The following is a 24113-nucleotide window of genomic DNA, read 5'->3' as shown; positions in this document are numbered from 1 at the left end:
TATAATTGTTCAGGTTTTTGTACGTCAGAGCAGCTTTGATTTATTTTAAAAAGCCAGAGGCGTATAAATCTGTTGTTTAGAGTATGAATGGAAAGCTTTTGAGGCAGAAACAGAGGTTTGAGAAAACGAGAATGTCAGACAGTGGCTATAACTAAGCCACAGGAATACGTAATATACGTTGTACTCCTTGAATAAATCCAGTGACAGTGAAATTTCCGAAACGGCCATTCAGAACCAGCTTTAGTGTCTTTCAGGACCAGAATAAGGAGTGTTTCCAGGGGGACGGGCTGCGGGGGCTCTCCTCCCTCGGGGCAGCCCCTGCAGAGGGAAGCGGGAAGGCGGCGCCCTGCGGGCAGAGTCCAGAGGACACGCAGCGGCGGAATCACACACCAGCCGGGGAACCACTTTGCGGTTAACGAGCACGATCGCGCTCACGGAATCAGGCTTGGGATCCTCTAGCCAAGTCTGCCCAAGCGCTTGATCAAGCCGCTCTCTCCGCATCCCATCACTGAGCGCAGTTCAATGGGGCAATGAGGCACCTGTCACCATTTTCTTTTAAAAGGTCCATGGAGAAAGTGATAGCGCGTTGAAGAAGACGCTGCCCCAAACTTAGAGGGCTTTGGGAGGATGACTAAGAGAATTCAAACTTTCTCTCTCTGTAGAGTATTGCTACACCTGCTTAAAACGTGGTTTTATTTTAAGACAGAAAATTGCCCAAATTAATGCCAAGTCTAGATTCCTATAACGCAAAAAGAATACTTCGCGGCCACTCTGGAGAAAGACTCCAACTTCAAAAGAAAAAAGGCCGGAAGAATTGTCTATCGTCATTTTTTGTTTCTTGGTTACCTCTACAGGAACTGGCGCGTGGTGTGCTGTGTTCACGAGCCGGGTGCTCACCAGCCGCTGCGCTCCGGAATCCTGCCGCTGGGATGGGACGCCGGTTATCTCTACGCAAGTCCGCGTGGGATGGGTCTTGTTCTCTTCCCCCGGACTCGTGTCTTACGGAAACCTTAGCTGAATCATCCTGTTTGTAATTTATTGCCTTGGCCGTCACGCTGGCCTTGAAGCTTTCTAAACCTTGTTAAATGATGTACTCATCTATCCCAGAAAACGCAGGCTCTGCCTGCCCAGAGGCTTTCCGTATCTGCTTGAGGACGGGAGCTGAGGGTAACTGGAAATTAAGAGAAACGCAGATTATCAATTCGTATTTTTGTATCGGTGCAAAATCAAGAACAGTATCACTAATGTCACCATAAACAGCAGCCAGAAGAGAATCAGGCCTCGCTCTGCATTTGTGGTTTGCGAAAAATACATTTCCCGATAAGATTAGCTGCAATTTCAAAATTCACCGAATCCTCCTCTTTGAGCGTGTAACTTCTGAGGAGTGTGTTCTAGAAAGCCACGTTCTGCAGTCTTCACGTAGGATCACTTTAAGGAGCAGAGAGACACCTATCCTTATTGTTGGCTTTACAGGTCATGTAAAACTTGTCTTTTCTTTTTTTTTTTTTTTTTTTTTTTTACAGGGCCAGATACCCGTGCCTTAAACAAAGCTCCCCAACGCACCATATATTCTTTAGTTGCGGTTGGAATTAACTGACCACTGCGGAACGCATCCTTGGGCTTTCCGAACTGCATGAAACGACACAGGGTGAAGTGATGAGAAGTTACCCTGGGAGAGTTATCCAAAAACCAGGCAAACCCTCGTTCAATTCCTCCACGTGCACAGCAGTTGCACTGCTAATATTCTCCCACTTCAGCAAATGTAAGACACAACCTGACCGAAACCATTTTCGAAGCATTTTCATAAATCTAGAACTACTTGACATCTAGATGCGTGACAGATTTAGACAGAGTAATTCAGTACCTGAGCCTGAAACGGCTCTCCAGTCCTGCGCAGTCACAGTCAGCGTTTAACAGCTTTGGCACCAAGTCACCGGGTACCTGTTTGGGCATTTCCACCAGCCGCGCTTGTGGCTCCAGGGAAGGAGCTGAAAGCAGCGACACCTTAGCTGCCCCTTCTGCTTTCCCTGGTGAGATTTTTTCCTTGCTCACCGCGCTGCAGAGATGGCTGCAGTTGTGCTTTGTCCCCAGTAACCCCGCAAAGTAGGTCAGCGCTCTCACCATCTCCCTAGGCTACCCCGACATGACAGCAGGGTTCATCTACAACAGAGGCTGTAACCTTCTTTACAATTGGGGGAATAGCAGATTGGCAATACGCTGATTCAGCTTAGTCAATCTAGCATTAAATACCAGCTTAGATATTTTACAAGCGTTCTCTCAACTCCCAGAATAAACTTTATTGTAGTATTCAGACCAGTTTCTCTAACTTGCGTATCTGAGGTAGTCAGCATCGTAAAAAAATGCAAAAGAAAGAAGTACAACACTATTTTAAGAGATAAAAGGAGAAATTTTAGTTAAAATATTTTACAATAAAATAATTATGATTATAAATCTCTTTAGTTAAATATATACACATTACATGGTATTCTAAAAAGAACGAACTTATTAAAGTTTCGAGCCGATCTAACGCACAGATTCACCACTTTGTCAGCTTAGACTGCAATGTCAGTTTAACATTCGTAAATGGCTGTGTCAGACTAATGGCATTGTTTTGTGCAAAACTAAAAAAATTATGAAAAACAAATCTCCAAATCCTTCCGTTCCCACGGGAAATAGATAGAAAAGGTAGTTTACACATACACACACTTACACACACAAACTTTGATTGCATACAGAGGTTAGAATGACCAGCACTAAAATAACCCCCATCTCTACAAAATAATTAATTTCTTGAATTGATGTAGTTTTTGAAAATTACAAATTTTAAGTGCTAGCAAATTGTGCTTTTAGGCAGCCACATGGCCGATAAGGTAGATGTTGTCGTAAAGGTGCCCTACAAAATCTTCACTAATATTCTGTGCAGCTCGTCGTGTATTTCGGATGAATTCCCTCTTTGACATTTTGTTCTTCACGTGAGGGCTTGTGAGATCAATGGAAAGTAGAATCAAAGAGTAACACAGTACATATACTGCATCTAGACAAGAGAGAATAAATTAAAAAGAATTAAAAAGGAAACTGTGATCATTAAAAATACTGTTCCCTGTCCAAGGACCTTACAGTCTTCATCATCTGGGCTTATAATTATATACACGTACATAATAAGTAAATATAAATAAATACATACACATGTATAACAACTCAAAAGGGTATCCCAGTGAAATAAAATTTAATATAGCAATTTTTGAAGTAATAATGTCAGCACATTGCCAAATGAGCATTTACAAATCTCTTAATACTTCTACATTATCCCAAAGTCACTAAGGGCTTTATGCACATTCACTTAAACAAATTCTTGAAGTTCTTGTAAACTAAGGCCAACATCCTGCTAGAGCTTATCTTTAAATATGTAAGCAGTCCCACTGCCGAAAACTGGCTCCCCCCCAACCAATTAGAAACGCTCGTTAACTTGAGCGAGGCCCAACACTCCCTCTCTTTTCCGCGGGACTATCCACAGGGTAAAATGTTAAGTGTGTAAGTCTCTGCGAGAGGGAACTTAGAGATACTACAGAGCTTAAGCACAGACAAAAGCGAAGGAAAGATAACATGAAAATAAACCCCACTTATCAGCGAGGTCTAAGAAAAGAATCTGCGTGGTACTCTTGTATTTTTTCCCCCCCAAGCGGGGTGATGCCTGCATACTGAGCCCTCCCCAGCCACGTCTGTACATTCAGAAATACTTCTTTAGGCGCCGATTTTAAAACTATCGTAAACAGTAGCCTCATCCAGAAATACAAAGACTGATCCACCGAATCAGAGCTTTTTTGCTTACCAGGGCTAAGGCCAAGCTCTCTCATCAAATCAGGGTTACACGCGCAGAACCTGTGAGAGAACTTCGTTATGAGAGTCTCCAGGTACTCCCCACGCTCCTCAGGAGCGTGAATGTGTCTGAAGAACTCTCTCAGTGCATTTGGCAAGAACTGGTTTCTGAAGTTGTGCAGCGTCACGAGGTCATCCAAAACATCTCGCCTGGTAGAACAAAATCCGACATAATTAGAGAAGTTTCTTTTAACTGTTCAAATATGAAAATGTAGGTTTTAAAAGTAAAAAGGAAAGCTTTAGAAGAGTTTATGAGCTTTGGTTTTTTGCTGAAAGACAAAGGAAATTATCACTAACAGCACAACGATAATAGAAACACATATTCTTCGGACACAATAGTAGCCAAATACTATAAAATTATACATTAATCAGAATTCTAAGCTTCTTTATATTCATATTCAATTATAGTCTACACAGAGGCTTTGCTTCTGTTAAACTGCCTGACCAAGCCACTAAAAAGACAGTAAAGGGAATAGATTCAAGTGTGTCACACATTTTGGTGCCTAAGTAGAAGCTGTTACAGGAGTATCTTGTTAAGACCAGGCTTAAATGAGACAAAATTTGCTCACAAAACCCCTTCAAAGTCTAAGTCCATCAGGGTGAGATGGTCTCAAGCATTGTTCACTAAACACGGGAACATCAATAGCGTTCAGACTAGTCTACATGAACGGATATGCAAAAGACATCTGAAGGAAATTTGGAAGCAGATTTGAAGTGAACCAAAGAATATTCTCATACGTTTATCCTTTCTATTAAACAGTTCAGTACTAAGAAGGGAGTCTCAACATTTAGAAACCTAGTTTTTATTTTTAGTGCCTGACTACACTCTGTTTACGAAGGGAGGATGAATGGCAGTAGGGGTTGCTAATATTAACATGTAATCTCATACGCTAAATGGTTTTGTATTTTTTTCTATCGCCCACAAATTCGATACTCTGAAGTTTTACAGCACAGGACTGTCAGCGGTGATAGCCCTACAGAACAACTCCCTTCATTCCTTTAGTGGTAGAGGCTGAGAAGCAGGAGAGGATTCCTGCTAGTAGTGCGGCTGTCCCTCTGCTCTTCCTATTTAGGTCCAGCTATTTTTCTCCTCCTCTTTCAATACTTTCCTTGAACCTGTTGGTGCTCCTCTCTCCTGATACTGCTCTGCCCCATCCTGAAGGCACCCCGGAGGGCAAGAGGAAGCGCTACTGCGTCTTCAGAGGTGGGTGCGACTTCCATTTCAGAAAGGTCAGGCAACCAACTAACGGCTAGATGATTCAACATTAGTTCAAAAGCTGTCATCACTTGGTGAAGTGATAACTGCTTTTTCTGATTAACAACCATACTAGACAGGGAAAAAAAGAAACTTTGAGTTAAAAAAAAAAAAAAAGCAGCAAAGTATCTATAAAATCTGTATGTTGTACAGCACAAACATTATCCTGTGCAGTTTAAATGCTCACTATAACTTCAAAAGAACTTATGCCCAGCACTGCAAAAATGCAGAAAAAGCACAGATGTGAGATTTACTAGTTATAGGTGGTATTTTCAGGGGTTCTTATAAAGTGTTACAGTCACATAAATCCTTGAACTGAGTAACTGTTCAGATTTAGCAGCAGCATTACTTAGCTGCATTTTTGTATCTTCAAAATTACACCAATACAAGCAAAATATCGTTGAATGATGCTGTACACTGAAAATGAAAAGGAAATGTCTCGAGAGAAATTAAAATTACCTTTCATCAAGGTAGATTCTCAGCTTCTTCCAATTTAGTGTTCTTGTGCAAAAGATAAACTTCGCTATTTCTTTGGGCGAATCGTCTAGTATGCCCTTGGACATAAAGTAGTTGACTCCCTGAGATAAAATACATGCATGTGTAAATGTTTAATCTTTATACTGTGTTTAGGAACAAGTATTATACTCGGCAACGTAGGAATATAATCCTACTAAATTAGTCGGTTTGCTTTTCAGAATGATTCCTCTTCCTCAAAATCACACGTCAACATGCACGATACACTCTAAAAGTATAAATCAAATGCAAAGAAATAATTTAGTGTTATGGTTGAGATTTTACATATACTCATAGCAGGAAATTTAAAATTATGAACCCCATCACGTGCATGACGGGTCTTTAATAATTTCTTTACAGTGTAGACTAGTATTTTGGTTTTTATACTTTTGTAATTGTATTTAAAACGCTGAGGGGACAATAACTTTCAATTTCATAACTTTTGTAAATAAGAAAATCTTAGCCATAATGTGTTTATTCTTTAATATCTTTCATTAAAACACTAATGTTCTCACATGTATACGATGTATCACATTCAAATAGATGCATTAAATGCATTTGTTTAAATGTGTAATAATGCAAATAACACAAGCACGCTGATTTCAAAGCATATAGGTAAATATCGACATATATAAATATGCATACACATAAATAAGACCACCGTGCCTAACACAAAAAAGAAAGTTTAAAAAGATAGGACAATTGTGTATATTTTACATTCCTATTATGATTTCCAGAATTTTCCAAACTTTGCCAAGCACACATTTCTTATAGAACACACATGCCAAATTTCATTTAAAAATATTTCAGTGATACTCTGGTTTCTTTCTGTTCATTGAAATATCCCAAAGCATAAAACTATTTTCCTTATTACCTCAGGAATCAAACCCCAAACTAATGGATTTTTAAAACGTTCACATTTTTCAACAACAAAAATCTAAACCTGAGAATAACTAACCAACTAGCTTCAATGCAACCTGGCAGGGGCTGGGAGTGGCTCTGAGCATTTATTACAGAGCAGTGTTCCAATACTGATGTACAGTAGCTCTTGACTAAACCATCATGTCGAAATAACGTAAAATGGGTAGGATAGTGCATTTCTGCATAGGATAATGTACCAAGGCCACAACCTACACCACCTTTAAAATACTTCTGAAATATTTTTTTTTTTTTTATAAATCTTCTGATAAAGATGTAGAGGCAACCTGTCATTCAGTGTATAAACTAACTCCCCAGTGCTCTTCAGTTTTGTTTTGCTTAAAAAAGAAATACAGGACTGAGTGCAGGTTTGGAAAGTTGTTTTATGAAGTAAAAATTGGTAAAGCGACGTCTCAGTTACACCAAGCAAAAAAGAAATCAGAATATATGCTTAAGATATTGATAACACAAGTGAAAAGCCAACAAACACCTGTAGTATTATCTAGCTGGTTTTACCAGCTCGTAATTTTTGCTTATATATTTATAGAAAAGAGCAGTTCATCAGCATGCCTTTTTTTGTTGTTGTTAAAATAATGTTTTATAAAATAAGTAAAAATATAAAGGTTTTACACAGGTAAAAAAAAAATCCTCGTAATTTTAGACCCCGATTTTAAGAAGAATCTTTATTTAGGACCATACTGAAACATGTATTGCACTGTACGGTGGCGTTTAAATCCAAATTAGATCACATTTAAGTTTGTCCATAATATGGATGGACAATATAAGGTTAAGTACTTTCTTGAATTAGAGCTAAATAGGAAACTAAAAATGAACATCAAGTGCGCGTTAATTCCTCAAGTATTTTGGCAATTTATAGAAGCCTAGCAGCAGAACATCTCCTTTATGTGTATCCCAACTTCATGAGACTTATGCACTTGCTTCAGTAATTAGTATTTGCTTGAGGTAATAGAAGCCGAAGCCTGGCGTGGAGTTTCGGTAGTATCCCTGCTGCAATGATTTAACAAGCACTTTGCAACATATCCAGAAAATACCTGGCAGGCCATACATGAGGCAGGATGAAAATAACACCATTTTTTTGAGACAGACAACGGGTTGGTTTCTCTCTGGCAGTAAACGCCCCAAGTAATTTCTTTCATGCGCTAGATTTCAATTCGATGTAGGATCTTCACCTGACAGGCTACCAAGCCTTTGCAAAGCATTTTTATTCCGTCTCTAATTCCCCCTCTCTTCCCCCCTCCACAAGTAATGCCTGACAATATCTTTCCCTGTGACTCCAGTCTCGTTATTCATTTTCCTCATCTCCTTCACAAATAAACAGGGTATAAATCAAATATACTTCAGCACATGCCATCATTTTTAGCTGCTTTATATTTCTTCCTAAGCAACCACAAATACTTTGCAGCAATACGAATCTGATTTCTCTTTAAAGTTCTTAAATTCTGGCTCACAGTAAATGAAATTTATTTACAAGATTTATGGCATGTCATCGAATCTGCTTTTTCTAACACTGTAAACACTGCCTTGAATTCCTCTCAGAGCCCACACTCAAAATAAATCACTTTTGATAGCTAAAATGGTTGCTTGTGGCAGGTATACTAGCTGAAACAAGTAGTTCTACACACTAGTAAAATCTATGCTGAGATTATTTATCAGTCATCTGCTGATTCTCTTCGGACTGAAGTCCGGCAGGCAGATCTGTGCCACTATCTACCACGGCTGAAGAGCTCTTTTTCGCTCTTGGGAAACAACGCAGGATAAGCACACAAGGTATGTTCTTCCAATTCTAATGGCGTGGAAGAGCAGTTAGGCGAAAGGCACGACAGCCAAGATTTCCAGTAGCTCTGGGTCTGCCGAACTTAGGTGAGGAGCCTGCTTGCCACTGGAATGTTCTCGGCACTCAAGAATTAGGAAAGATGCCTTAAGGGTACCCTGCCTTTGTGGTGAGAATGTTACCGCTGCATTTCTGACAGCTCTGGATAAAAACTTCATGGATATGACTGTTGATTTGAATTACATATGCAAATAACGATCATAACTATAGACTAACAGCAACAACAAAAGCCATTCGTTGCATTTCAATATGTTATTTTTTACAGTTGCTCCTTTTTTCCCAGTCACACAATGTTTGTTCCACCACCCTAATCTGTTACAGCACTGACACTCGTAGTTTGGTTTCCACCTCTTCCCAAGAGCCTCTCCTTCAATTAATCCATAGGGGACATCCAAAATCGAAAAGTTTACTTTTTCAGTATTGGTTTCATGTCTGCACTGATTTTCTTCTCTCTACGAGTACTTTCAGAGCATTTCAGTACAGCAGTCGACATTGAAACTTTTGTAGTTGCCTCTGTCATCTCCGTTTAGATATGCATACAAAACAAACCCAACATACTCTAAGGTAATGGCACAGAAATGTTGGACTCGGTATTTTTTTTACAAATATACATGATTTCTCTTTTTAATATTTAAATGGAACTGTTTGCAAAGTCAGAGCCGAGAGACAAGCTTTTTACCTAACGCGCATTTAAAAGTAGTGCAGGCAAATATATGACAAATACATTTGTCAATAAAGACAAATTTAAATTAATATTTGAAATTTCAAATTTCACATAAACGGTTGTACACATGCTCTATTTGTTTAGCTTAAATAGTTTTAAAACACGACTAAGGAAATCCCTAGTAGCATATTAACATTAACATTTTCCGGTGATTCATAATTCTGTGAGTTGTATGCTTTTACGTTTTGGTAGGATTACATAAGTATCAACATAAAATGCTGATTTTTTTCTAGCCTGTACTGTATTAAAAAAAGACGATTTTGATCACCAACCAAATTAAAACATTCTTAAGTAAAATCTGAGGAAGTATAGGAATTCAAGTTTAAATACCAGCTTAATTATGTAGATAAATTCTTCGGGGGCAGTGACTGTCATTTTATTCTGTACATAGTATCTGGCATAGCAGGGCCTCAATTTCTGTTTGGGGCTTCTAGGTAACACTAATATTATTAGTAAATAATAATTAGACACGTATGGTATCATCATTCCCATTTGTCTAAGGAAATAATATATCTTAATATATTTCATGGTGCATTTTCTGGAACAAAATGCAACACTAGTGATGTTGTATTTTCTTTCTAATAGGAGTTTTTAAGATTCTTTTCTGAAGTTATGAATCAAGTCATTTGGTGACAAGTGTGGACACAATATAGAACATACATTTCAAACAGTGTCTCTTTCACTATATGTCTTTAAAATACACTCTAGTGATACAACGCTTATGATGGCAGAAATCACAAGTAGAACACAGAAATATTTTTCATGTTACTCAGAATCCATAACTAATAATTTACAAGATTAAAGTTCTCTGACTTTAATGTAGAGTTTTCAAAAGGCTTCAGCTGTCTGGTCCGTTCCAATTTTTTAGATCATACAAAAGAACTTCTTGCCTCTACAACATACATGTACTTTTAATATTCTTAGGACAGAAAAATCTATGCATCTCAAAATTGGCTTGCCTAGTAGGTCACTACAAAATAGGGCAAGTTTTCAAAAAGTTTGGTTAGAAATATACAGCACAGTAAATATTACATCCTGTACAGACTATCTATAATTAAAAGTCAGGTAAGGTAGCTTTATGCAAGTGGCTAACAATTCATTTACGATCAAGAAAAGGTCAGAAAACTGACCTCCCCGACCAAAACTAAGAGCAGTCGGTAATGAACGAGACAATCAGAAGAGTGGAACGCCAGGCTTAGTATAAGCACTGTCTTACTGTACTTTATTGTTATTATGCTACATAAAGGACACCCCGACCTCATTAAAGTCTGAGAGTTTCAGTACAGTCTGAACTCCAATAGATCCATAAAGATAAATGCTATTAAACTGAATCACTTAGAATCATTACCATTAGGAATGAAACAAAAATTAGATCTTCTTTCCTGACCAAAGGATTCTCTCTTCCACCTTCAGTTCCAATTTTAACTACATAGCATAGCTCCATGTAATAAAGTTGACAAAATATTTTGTAGGGAGTTATAAACAGTATACAAAACAGTGGGAAGTAACTTCTGGTTGCTTACAAGTTCTGAGTCATAAGCGTATGAGATATGAAATGAGCACTGCATGAGAAACATTTCACATACACCGTACACTCTTTAGAATAAAATACAGCAGAGATCATGTAGGCAGATTAAACAACATAATATTCATATTCAAGTGTTAACATTAACACTAAACCACCCCCTCTCCCCAAAGAAACAAAAACCAAGTTCCAAACTCTTCACTACAATGGTGCTGCCACATGAAAAAAAAAACAAACAAAACCCAACACAAGAACAACAAACAAAAAAAAAATAATGAGAAACCAAACATGCACTGGAGGGTTTTTTTCAGATTACGTGTAATGTGATTAGGCACATCCTTTCCGCAGAATGTGAGCACCTGCCATGAATTACGCAAGCTCATGCACACAACCAATACATTAAATTACAGCAGATATCACAACACCATGCACACAACAATGGCTAACCAGAGAATCCTACCACAAAGTGTGTAGATGCTCTTCCCTACCCCGTGAGCCACCGCTAGCTCTGGAGCTGTTGCTGTGGAGCCTGGTTACCCATTTTCATGACATGGGCGGTGTCCTTTGGAGAATCTTGCTCCTGTGGCTGTAAGTATTCCTATTTTTACAGTAATTTGATCAGGTCTGTTATCAAATGTAAAGCAGAGTTTGGCAGGAAATTCGAGACGCAATTTTGTAATAGTGGAATGTCATATCATAAATTCCAGTCACAGTGTCCTTATCATAATAATTCTGCCAATATCACAGTCGTAAACAATAAAAGCAATAGTATTTGTGAATTCTCCTGGAACTCAGGCCCTGAATGGTTCCTGCCAGGCTATGGTGCTCCACAGGGAGAGAGGAACAGAAGCCCTTAGGAGATATCCTGAGGTTCTCGTCTCTCGCTAGGCCTGAAGCAGACTGCTGTTACTACTATTGTACAGTATAACCATGATGAACCCAGAAGAAGTAAGCGTAGCATAAGAAATTTAGAATCTAATTTAGGTATACTATAAGGTAGCTCTAATTTGAAGATCGTAATTTCCTTTAAAAGTAATGAATTTTTGATTCACTGCCTTTTGTGAAGGCTCCAAATGCTTTAAACCCACCAAGATTACTTTAAATTAGGTTGGAATATAACAGCATATTATAAACTAAGATAGTAAGCAAAAAGTTACATTAAAACAAATTGGAAGACAAAAATTTGGGTGGACAAAGCTATTACCAATTTAAACTTGATATATTCTTCAAAACACGTTTAAGTTTCCTAAATACTGTGTTTCACTTGAAAAGCTTTATATTTATTACTAAATTCACTGAAATCCTGCTGAAAAATCAATGCTAATCACTCAAGAAGCAAGGTGCTGATAAGACGTCTCAGCACTGCGTGCCGCAGTTCAAGTCAGAGCTCTACCAGAGAAATTACAAAATACTGTCATTTGCGACTAATAAAAGAAGTGGGTTTCTTTAGCAAGCAGAATATGAGATAAAGCAAGAATTTAAACAAAATAACATTACTGCAATGATTCATATGACTGCTTTATTTATTTCACCTTGTGGTCACAAGTTTACGTTTTCTGTATCATATCAGCAGAGTGAACTGTTGGCTCCTGGAATTATGTCTTTTCATGTCTCTTAATCCTTTTCCTAATTCAGATTTACTCAATTAGGACTTCCTTGTGTGTGTATAAATACACACAGGAAGTTAGCACTACTTTTCGTTCAGTACTGTGTACCTTCTTTTCCTAGGGAACATGAAGCAGGAGTGTTGTTTTGTACACAGAAGACTCTCTGTCACTTGGGCGTTAATTGCCCATCTCCCAGGCAAAAGTTGTCTACTCTCAAACTCTTTTCTTCTTTGAAAGGTGACAGAGCAAAAGCAGAACCAACTTTTCCAGTTAGTTACATGAATTAGTAAACGGAAACCTTTTAGTTTGACATGGGGTATTTTTTGAAAAGAAATACATGTTGTTATATACTATAAAGAAAGATTATGTTTATGCATAACAACCATCCACAGAAATCAAATCATACTGATCTTTAGGACAGTTCAGCAGTACATCTTTTTCACAGTATTTCAAGACTTGCTCCTTGACAGTGGACATATTTAAAAACCCCTTACAAGGAACCGTAATTGTCATAGAATTAATTGGTGTTACTTTATACACTGTCGTGGTTTAACTGCTTTAACCTGCTTTGACTTGAAGTGGGATCAAACTCATACTCTGCAAAAGCATTTTAATTTGTGAAAGCGTATTATTGTCCTTTTTAAATTCACCACTGTCTCTTCAGTTAGGATCTCTGCCTTGTTCCTAAGTCAATATGTGGTTATGAATTTCTGGCATCCATAGGTCAGACTGCTGTACAGAGCATTTAAGAGGCAAGCCATGTAAATGATGTGCACAGATACCATATGCAAAAAAAGATCAGGATAGGGCTGTAACTTGGTATTAACCATTTCTACAGTAAAACAAACACCTATTAAAACTTAGCTTTTAATATGGCTATAGTTATAAAACAACAATCACAATTATTTTAACTCTTTATTACAACAGTTCACTTACCTCATCAGGGTTGGCATTAAAGGTGAGACTGCCCTCATCTAGCTGCATATACAATTTTCTAAAAGAAAATCCTAGAGGTGGATTCTTATTGTATATAGAACAGTGACCCCAAGTGGATTTGCACAACCTATGAAAATAGAATTAGTCTGTTATCAAAATTCTTGTCTGCGTTTCATGTATTTTACAGAAGCAAAACATAATCAACAGCGCAAAGCCAAGTATTCAAGCTATAGGAAAAGTTAGAAATAGGTTGCTTGTAACGCTTAGTTATTTAGCCTTTTGCATGTGCATTGCTAAAGTCTTCATTTATACGATTATTGTTTTCGCCTCACACAGGTTCTGGTGTATTTGAGTGCAATCTCAAAACATATCCCAGTAGGTGGCATTGTAACAACATCCACACAGCTGAGACCTCTGGCACTCCTGGTACGTGAGCACTGGGTAGCTGTGACAAGTTGTTCTCCTGCAGCAGTATGACAGTTTAAAGAACTGTTGTTTCTTTTCTTGTGCCCCAGTTGTGCAGTGAGTGGGACACATCTGCACTCACTGCTTTCTCTACCTGTTCTTTTCCACCTGTCTGTTTTCCAGTCTTGACCAGTCCTAATTATTTGATCCAGCCCCATCCCTCTGTATCTTCCATCACTCCTCAGTTTCTTTCCCTTCTATCCCACCCTGACTCCCTATCTCAGTTTCATCAGTTTCTGCCCCTCATCTGTCTCCTCGATGACACCATCTGAAATTCCCTTGAATGTGCACTTTCTAGGCACTCTGACTGTTATCTAGACTCCTTATTGAACGGGTGGCTCTGCACATCTGTTTTGTAGATAATTAGGCCCAATGCTTAGGACCCAGCAGGTAGCCACTGAGGACATGGGAGAGACACAGGTCCTTATTTGGCCTGAGTTCAGAATGGCAGCCAAAGCTTAAACTCAAACACGTCCAATACACGTGGAATATTGAAGACCACGATGTCTACAGAGATTATGCAATTTGAGATTTTCATTAATTTGCTAAATCCAGGCACATTTTCACTACCAAAGTGTATACTTTGAACTGAGGATTTGGGAAGATTTCACTAAAAACGAGTGAGCTATTTCCCAAGATAAACTCTGAGGAAAATATGTATTTTCTTCCCCTCACATATGTTAAGAATATATACTGCATACAATTAAGAAGCTCTAGTATCTTCAAGCTTTGGTCCAGGGGATTTATTTGTATTTAGTGTAGTTTTTATACCAAGAACCGAGTACAACACAATGCATACTTATTCAACTGCCAAGCTATTTGATATACATAAACTTAGAGGCTTAGCAGGATCTTCACTAGAATTCCCGTTTCCTGCCAAGACAACAGTCCCCAATAGCCGAACAATTGTGACTGAGAAGTTACAATTGCACTATCCTATTGCTGAGTTCATAAAGCATGATAGGAAGGGAAGCTGCTTAATGCAAATGCAGAGGGGCAAAGAAATAGATGAGGAAGGAAGAGGCATAGAGCCCAATGAAAGGAAAAGAAACAGGACCTGAACAACCACCAAACTATTACAGTAATACTACTCACTGTCTGTTAAGTTAAGGGGTAAGAATATGTTGTGAAAGAAGATACAAGTTCCACTGACCATTTACTCTAAAGATAGGTATGATTTCATGAGTCTTTCCTAGTGTGGTAAAACACCAAATAGCAAAGAAAATATTTTGCATTAAGTTTTGATCTTATACTGTTTTATTTGACAGAGCATTCCTTTATTTCTTTTCTGGACACACAAACTCATGTGTTTCAACTGTTACACTGAAGAAATTCCACCTGACACATTTGCAGAACTGACCTTTTCTTTCCCCTTTCCATCACCATATTCCAAAAACCACACACTTAAGTTGCTCTAAGACAAGTATAGTAGATGAGTTCTCATCCCTTTCTACCTGCAGCTTCACCTGAATAGGTTTGCTTGCTCAAGCTCAATATTTGTTTGAAGTTCAGAGAAGTAGCAATACAAACATTTGAGGTGTGCTTTGAGCTAATACAAAAGGGAAGACAAGTCCTTGTATCCCCATGATATATCAAACAGGTGTGTAGTAATACACATGTATACTTGTACTGAGCATGCTTTTATATGTAGCAATCTCTACTAATACCTGATAGTAATGAGAAATCCAGGATAACACATTTTTTAACATTTTTTAACTATATTCATGTTTCCTCTATGTCAAATCTCATTTAACTTAGGAAACCTTTGCTAAGGTTAGAACAACAAAAAGCACAAATGTAAAATCTAGTAATTATTTTTACTATGTCCAGGTGACTGGGTTTTTTTTTCCCCCCGCTTACCCTTGCCAGAGAAGCTCATCGTTAGCAAGATCCTGCCAGACGCACGAAGCTAGACAGAGATCAGTTGCATTCAGGTATGACAAAATGGTAAAACTAAGCTCCGGCGGCAGCATTTCCAGGTTAATGAATCCTTCTTGTTCTTTAGATTTTCTTGTCTTCAACAGGTGGTAGATGTCAATGCCTCCTTGGGCTTGTTTGCGATGGCTTGTATTGGAAACATTGTTAGTAGCTATCCTCCTACCATGTTCTCTGGTAAGATAGCCTTGTCCACTGTATCCTTGGTGTTGCAGTTGCTGGTTCCTAGCAACTCTCCAGAGTCCCTGACCCATCTGCGAGCCTGCTGGACATAAAATCCAAATTAAATGTTTATAAATATTTGTAAGATAGACTCAGCACACACTGGAAAAATAAAACTGTAGGACTGATGTGAATAGAAAAAAAAAGTGAGTTTTATCAAAGTTATGCTGACAATGTAATCAATCTCCAATGGAGCAACTGAATAAACACTGAAACCAAAACCCATAAAAAAATAGAAGATTTTTTTCAAAAATTTATATACAAAATTAACAATAAGCTTCTGCAAACAGTACCAAACATATCTATGTCCTATACAAGTTAAGAAGCCTTAACCATCAGAACATTTGGAATTATTATCTCCAGGCTTCCTTTAAAATTTAATACAAATAGCTTATTTGGCGTCCATTAATGAAGTGCTATAAAATGTAAGGAAAAACAAAAACGTCCCGAGTAGTGGGCAGCACAAAACATTAGGCTGTGACTGACATTAAGACAAAGCTTAGCAACTTCAGTGGTAATGCATTAAGGATTCAGTTTCTTGTTTCCAAGCACACAAAATATCTTCTCAAGCCTTCCTGCACAGCAGCATAAAAACCTTCATGATATGGCTTCTTTATCCTACTTATCACTGTGCTTGTTATTTCTTTGGTTAAACTTTGCTGTAGATAGTAATAAAAAGAACACACCCTGAATGCTATTCAGTTACCAAGATTTCTGAATGCCACAACTCAAATTCCAGTAACCACCTCTATTTACCAAGTGGTAAAATTAAAGTACCATAAATGGTACTAATTCAGTACGGGAATGTTGTCTTTATCCCACCACATGTACTGTATATATGGTGGGTGATTTATCTTATTTTTCAACCTTTGCTATGCTGACAGATCACTAAAGTGATCATACTAGGAGTCTGCAGGTTTGTGATGCTGACTTTCAAGAAACAAACCCTCATGGCCTGGTCTAGTAGTATCTCACATGTATTTGAAATTATTTATATTCTATTAGCACAGGGAATTAAACCCAGGGCTTTAAAACTGTTAAACACTGAACATGAACAGAAACTGTTCTACATAAGCAGAAAGAAATGAGCCATGGATGTGATTAGTGATTATGGGAGAAAAATTGAGACGTTAGAGAAATTATAGGAAAAAAAAAAAAAAGCATAACCAAGATGGGAGTAGACAAAAGACAAGTTCAGCTGGCTGGTGAAGCATTTATCTGCATAAGCATCCACTCAGGGGAAGTTCAAGAATTCATTTCTAAATAAGACCACAATTGTGAAGGAACTGTAGTCACATGTATAAAAATCAATTTAGTAATATGCAAGATTTCACATAAATTCATCATTGTTTTTATTCTCATTTCTTGTACAGTTATATATTGGGCTTAATTTTTTTATTATACAGAGGCAGGTTAAACCATGATCAACTGCTATAAATTACCAGGCAAGTTTTAAAAAAAAAAAAAAAAAGCTTACTGAGTAACACCATAAACAGGATATACAACTGGCTGCAGGAATGTACGCATAAAGAAGGTATTCTCATTTTCTTGAGACCAGTATAAAATTTTTTAAAGTCCTTGGGGCTACCGGTAAAATTGCTTCACAAGAGGAAGCTATACCACAATCTGCCATTTAAAAACTGGCAACACAACGGTGAGTGGTCTGATGAAAGTGGGCCTCAGTAATTCATGCTGGTGTTTGCAATTAATTTATGAAACTTCAAGATATAAATAAAACATATTTCTTCACAAGATGAAGACCTCTGCCTTTATTTTTCATTGCCTAGCTAAATTAAGATAAGAGGTAGCAACTTTTTTTAAAGAAATGTTCTGAGAGCTGCAGTTGCTCAGTGCCACCTTTTACTGGTTTTGAACAACTAAATCTCTCCAAGGAGAAGGAAGTTACTAACCTTCATCCCAATGGAGGATCACCAAGCGCTGGTACAATAAATTCAAGTGCTATTACATGAATCAGCTGCAGGCCTGCCAGAACTGGCATTTGGGACTACAAGCATAAACCCATCAAGTCACTCCAGCTCCAGCTGCTGCTGCTATTGCCCTTGCTGAGCAGGCAGGGCATGCAGTGATGTGCAGGGAAGCACCCAGCTAAAAACCAGTTTGAGTGGGTAGGCAGTAACAGCCACAGGCTGGAAGGAGGAGAGGAGACTTTCCTAAGGGATGAGAAGAGCACATAAGGAATATTTCTCAGCAAATACAACATTTAAAAAAGGGGTACTATCACTGCACTAGAGGATTCAATTAAGATAAAGTTCCCATTTTGCTAGACACTGTATATGAGTTTGTTAATTACTTAAGTACAGTACTTAGCAAACAGATATCTCTAAGTATCTTGAGAGGCTTCAAGCAATTCTTGACCTTAGTCCTGTGAGTAAACTGAACACTGCACAACAAGGCATTACTTTCAAATATGCGGGTGCCAAATTTAGAGGCTGTGTTCACTCTCAGATGATCCGAATGACTGAACAATGATGATCATTCCATTCAATTATGTTAAAAATTTAGGGGGTTGAAACAGGTGAAGGTATATATACACATGTAGATGTTACTCAAATAGAATCTGCACACTTTCTCAGTGTAGCTCTTCACATAAAATCAAAAATAAAATCTACCTGAAAATATAGCATTGACTCTAAACACAATGATAAAATAACCAAACAGCAAAATACTAGTTTCAGGGACAGAGAGAACCAGGAGTGAGGGCTTGTAATTCCTCATCATTATTTCAAGTCCTTAACCACTAAAGCAATAGAAATCAGCAAGAAAAAAGGTGACAACTTTACAATATTAAACCTGACATTTTACATGAGATTAAATGAGAACCTAATCTATGTAAACTCTGTTTCAAGTAGAGAGAAAGGGAAGTTCTGTTAAATGCAGAAATCTCTTTGTTGAGGCAACTTTTTGTAAGACGAATTAAGGAATTTATTTTGCTAGCATTTTTGCCATCTTTCCTGACATTAGTTTATATCATTATAACAAAGCCAGATTTCTATACACATTTGTTAACTCCCAACTGTTAAAAATCTTCTGAAAATACTAATCATCTGGGCATAGTTTAAAAAAAAGGAGTAAGGAAATTCAAGGCTGTGAAGATCATTAGGAATCATATTGTGACAAGTTTCATAACCATAATACACCAGAAAGATGAGAGAGAAAGACCAGCAGCATTATCAGAAACAGTTCATAGAAAGGCTGTGCCCAGTGAATTATCAAGTGAACTTTATGCTATCAGATAAGCATCTGGCAATTTTATAATAGCTTTCAAACCTCTTTCAAAGTCAGATTATCTTTCTGTTCCATATGCACTACTTGTAAAGAATTCCGTAGTGGTCGCAGAGGATGAAGTTTTCCTACTTAGAGCTACTTTAGGGCTACTTAGCCCTAAATCAAATACCCAAAGTTTAGTTGCTAGTTTAATAACTTTATTGAAATATTCAGCTAGAAGTTCCTGTTCACAAAATACATTCTGTTGAGGAATACTGAGCTAACAAGAATATCAACAGTTTTCGTTGGCACTCAAAGGGTTTTTCTCTCCAAACAGAAGCTAATCGCAATACATCACCAACAACACAATCACTTTTAAAATATTTAACACTAGAAAGTGGCTCCAAGACAGAAAAAAAACATGTCATTCCAGAAACTAGCCTGTTTATAATGTCTTTACATACTTACACAGAAGATAGCACGCCAGGAATCGTTTAAATTCTTTTTAAACGTAGAAAATGATTAAAAGAATTATATATTTTCTATTTTAAGTACCAACTGAATAAATTTCAGAGAAGAAACAAAGCAAGACACAATTTAAACCATTCTAGAACCAGCTGCCGGAAATCCACAAGCTTTAACATGCGTGTAGCTATTCAGCAGCTTATGTGCCATTTGTTAAATCACATCTTATTTTCCCCATCACGCAATTACTCTCAGCTTTGTAGCAATCCAGGATGAATGCTTTGACAACTCACTCGTAAAACAAGATGAGCAAAGCCACTGTTATTATAAAACCCTTTAATGGTGTCCAGAACTAGGTTTTTAAGTTACTTTGAACATACATTTCCAATTTCCAGATTCAAAAGGCCACTCAAACGTATGTTTCCAAACTGCCACTCATGTAACTTTTAGCTAATAACCGAAACCTCGTGATGGCCTGGCTGTAATACCGATCACAGTAAAAATAACACCAAGCTTGTTTATAAATTGCTGATCTTCCCTGCCTCTGTCTGATATCTATCAGAGTCTCATTTCAATCTAAATCAGGTCTTCTTCGCGTTACCTTGTCACTGCATAATGAATTGTTTGAAGAGCATGACAGGAGCTTAAACCTAAGCTAGATCAACGCTGTACCGGTTTCTGCTTTATTAAATAAAACACTCTCGCTGCAACTCCCCCCCCCCCCCCCCCCCTCCGCTTTACGATAGACGAGCCCGACGGCTGCTGCCGTGCGACCGCGACCACCCGAGCAGGAACTCGGCCCTTCCTTCGATGTCACCGCCGCTACGGCTCCGCTCACGGCAGCCGCACTCGCGCCCGGGGCCCGCCGCTCCCCCCGCCCCTCCCGCCAGGGCCCCTCGGCCCCGACTCCAGGCAGCCCCGCCGGCGCTTCCAGCGGCACCGCCCGGCCCTCCCACCCAAGGGGACGCCGCCTCACCGAGCCTCGCTTCTCCCCGCCGAGGGGAGCGGGGACCGGCCGGCACCGGAGCCGGGGACCTCGGCCGGGGCAGGGCCGCCCTCCCTCAGCGGGCCTGGCCCCGCGGGTGCCGCCCCCCGCACGCCATTGGGCCGCCCCCAACGGCCCCGGCTCTTGATTGGATGCGCCGCCCGCTCGTCCGCCCGCCCGCCCCCGCCTGAGGGGACCCGGCGCGGGGCCCGTACCTGTGCGAGCTGGGGGTCCCGACCGCCGCCGCGACGAGCCCGGCCCGAGTCGGTGCGTGAGCCTCGCCGGGCGGGACGGGGCTGGGCAGCCCCCGGCGGCGGGGAGAGGCGGCGGGAGCCAGGGAGGCCCCCTCCGGCGCGCAGGGAGGCCGCCACCGCCACCCTGTCTCCTGCCTGGCAGGTGTGACGTTTGCTGTTGTTGCTGGAAGTGACGTCACGCGGAGGGAGGCAGGCGCGGGAAGCGGAAGTGGCCGTTGGCTCTGGCGGCGGCAGATTCAGTCTGCGCCCGGGAGTGGCTGCGGCCCGGCGGGATCCTGAGGGGGGGCGGCCGCCGTCTTGGGCAGGCGGTTCCCCCGGCGGAAGGCGCGGGTGAGCGCCAGGGGCTGTCTCAGGCTGGAGGTCGGTTCCCACCCCCCTCCCGGGCCCGGCGGTCTTTCTTCGATCCCCTCCATCCCCTCCCCCTCGCGGCCCGGCCGTTAAGTCCCGTCCTGTGTCCTCCCACGTCCCCTCAGGGCCCGGCGCTCTGTCCGTGTCCGTCCCCGTCCCCTCGGGGCCCGGCGCTCTGTCCTCCCGCATTAACCCCCCCAGGGCCCGGCCGTTTAGTCCCATCCCGTGTCCCGCCCCTTTCCCTCAGGACCCGGCAGTTTGTCCGTCCCTGACTTCCCCTCAGGGCCAGCGGGCCCCGGGGCCAAGTGGGGAGGCTTGCTCTCCGGCTGGTCTAGGGGTGCCAAAAGACTTGGTGATTTGCATGCTTTTTTTGGTTGGTAGGTTTTTTTTTGACATTCGTTTGTTCTTTGAATACCGTATGCGATTTTGAGAGTTGTTCTTTAAACCACTTGCAGCTCTAGGTTACCAACTCTTAAAACTTTGTTGCCTAGCTTTATTCTGGATAGCCGATGTTCTGTAACCGCTCTGTCACGAATTCATACAGGCAAAACCTACGCATTGCTTTTTACAGTGTTCACCTTCCCAAGATGTTATTTTCTACAAACTTAACTATGTTATTTTTATCATCTCTTGAGCTATCTTCAAGGTCCCTTCCAACCTAAACCATTCTATGATTCTATTTCCTCTCAGTTTTAAATATGAGGAAGAAATTCTCTCCTGTGCAGGCTGTGAGCCCCTGGCACAGGGTGCCCCGAGAAGCTGTGGCTGCCCCATCCCTGGGGGTGTTCAAGGCCGGGTTGGACAGGGCTTGGAGCAACCGGGGCTGGGGGGAGGTGGCCCTGCCCAGGGCAGGGGTTGGAACTGGGTGATCTTCAAGGTCCCTTCCAACCTAATCTGTTCTACGATTCAGTTTGTAGTGATGGTAGTTGCTAGTTTTTGCATCCACAGTTCCATGGTAGAAAGAATTGATCGTACTTTAGGAAAATGGCCTATTTGATTAGATGAATTCCTTTGAGAGTGTCTTCTGTGAGTATTCGCGTTAGATCTTCAGTTTTATATCAGACTCTTTGAAACGCCTCTTGAGGTTAAATTGGCAAAACTGTAGGGTGGATCACTTTGTAAGGTAATGTGGGAAGAATAGCTGCCTCAGTTTCCAAATACTTGAGGTTAAATTGTCCCTAGTCACTAACAATGAGTGTTGTGTACTTATATTTAGCATGACTAATAACCCAGAACCTAATGATTAAAGAGGAAGAACCTAATAATTAAATATGAAGAAAATGCATTAACAAGGGCAGAATGCATGTGAAGATCTTCAGCTTCTTGAAGCTCGGTGATTTAAACACCATAGAGGCACAAGAAAAAAACAAAAAAAACCCAAACCCAGACCATTGTTATTTCAAGCTTTAACTGTAATTTTTTGTTTTAACTCTTAAGTGAAGTGTGTGGTCAAGAAGTTCCTTTCAAAAAGACTCACTCTTTAATGAGTAGGACCAAATAACAAAGCTGCAAACTGGAGTACCCATCGGAGTTGATTTCTGACAAGGCTAGACAAAATCTCTTTGGAGCATTTGGTTTTTTGGTCTGAATCTCATGTGTCAGCAAGAGAAATTATATAAAATTTGGTATGTTGAGAATATAACTTCAGGCTGTCTGGCAATGCCTCTTCACTGCTTGGATTCCTAGGCTTTAAAGTATTTGTTTTCTGGCAAGAAAAGAAATTAATTGTAGACAGTGGCAGACATTTATCTCCTAGGTTCTATTGGAAAATTGAACAGTAAATCTCTGGTTTAAGGCTTTATGGCTGAAATCATTACTATTACTGTGGCTTTTGGGGTAAGTACTGTAGAGCAGTAAGCCAGTCACAAGCAAATCTCAAGGATGTGAGGAAGGAGAACTCTGTGAGAAGCGTCAACTTTCTGTACTTCTCCCCCATGTGTTTTCTCTAAATCGTTCAAAAACCACTGAGTTTCCCAGTTTGCTAATGGACTTTCTCAGGTTCAATGTCTGTCCAGAGTGCCAAGATGCAGGTCATTTGTTTTCAATTATGACTTAAGAGCTGGTCTATCACCCAGGCTGTGCTTTTAAAGTCTCGTGTTGGAGAAGAACTAATATTGGTTGCTTATAAACAAACGGATGCAAGATACAGTGAATAATATTCATAGGCTATCTCTAAATATAATGTATTCTGAAGCAATGGAATGAGGGACAAGGTTCTTAAAGATTATTATTAATACTGATATTTGAAGGTACTGCTTCAGGTGTTTCTTTTTACTACCTGCCAGCCAGGCGGAGTTACAAGTATTTCTAGATCACTTATGGCAATTTATTCCCCCGACCAGTCTCCTCTTCCTCCATTTAAGAATTTACCAACCAGTTCTTATTTATCTGTTTGAAAGATCTGAAAACTGATTTGGATGATGGTGACTTCATGCTTTGCTCATTATCTTGTTGCCAGCTCTTCCCCCCCTTCCCTCCCACTTTGCAGTCTTCAGTTTCCTTGCAGGACAGTTCTGCAGGGAGAAAGGCACCTTTTCGTAGTTTGCACTGAGTCCTTAGATGAGTCTCTCTGTTCTGTGAAGCAAAGCCCACAAGAAACTAAAAGTGGGTTCTCAACTTGTGTCTTACAATGAACAGGAACCCTTTGGTTATCAGCCCAGTAAACCTGCACCTATTTTGAGATATCTACACAGTCTGTTATCCGCCCACCCACCCCTCCCCGAACAAATTTAAATGTGCTTAGTGGATCATCTAAATAGACAAGTGTTGCCTGTGATGAGTTGCTAGTCCTGCCTTCTCATGTTTACACATCCAAACATTGCTCTTTTGGCCAGTGAGCTTGGGTCCAAGTGAAAAAAAGAATAAAAAGCATTCTAAACTGAAAAATGCAAAAGGTTTTATAGCTTGTGGAGCTTCTGCTCCTTTGAAACAGCGAAGAAACTTGTTTTCACTCAGTTTTAGTGGGTTTAGTCAGCCTTAAATTCTTAATATGCTTTCAGATGTCTTTT

At 40.0% G+C, this 24113-nt stretch overlaps 1 protein-coding gene across 1 annotated transcript; it reads right to left on the bottom strand.

Moving 5' to 3' along the window:
* Positions 1–2392: 2392 nt before the first annotated feature.
* FBXO8 (F-box protein 8) lies at positions 2393–15866 on the bottom strand. The gene is made up of 5 exons (XM_082482517.1): positions 15532–15866; positions 13207–13333; positions 5591–5709; positions 3830–4026; positions 2393–3034 (listed from the first exon to the last, which is right to left on the bottom strand). Exons 1-5 carry the CDS (start codon positions 15858–15860, stop codon positions 2847–2849), a joined length of 960 nt encoding a protein of 319 aa, XP_082338643.1. The 5' UTR covers positions 15861–15866; the 3' UTR covers positions 2393–2846.
* Positions 15867–24113: the final 8247 nt, after the last annotated feature.

Source organism: Vanellus vanellus, assembly GCF_965231255.1.
Source record: "Vanellus vanellus genome assembly, chromosome: 4".
Lineage (NCBI taxonomy): Eukaryota > Metazoa > Chordata > Aves > Charadriiformes > Charadriidae > Vanellus > Vanellus vanellus.
This window is presented reverse-complemented; position numbering and strand designations above follow the sequence as displayed.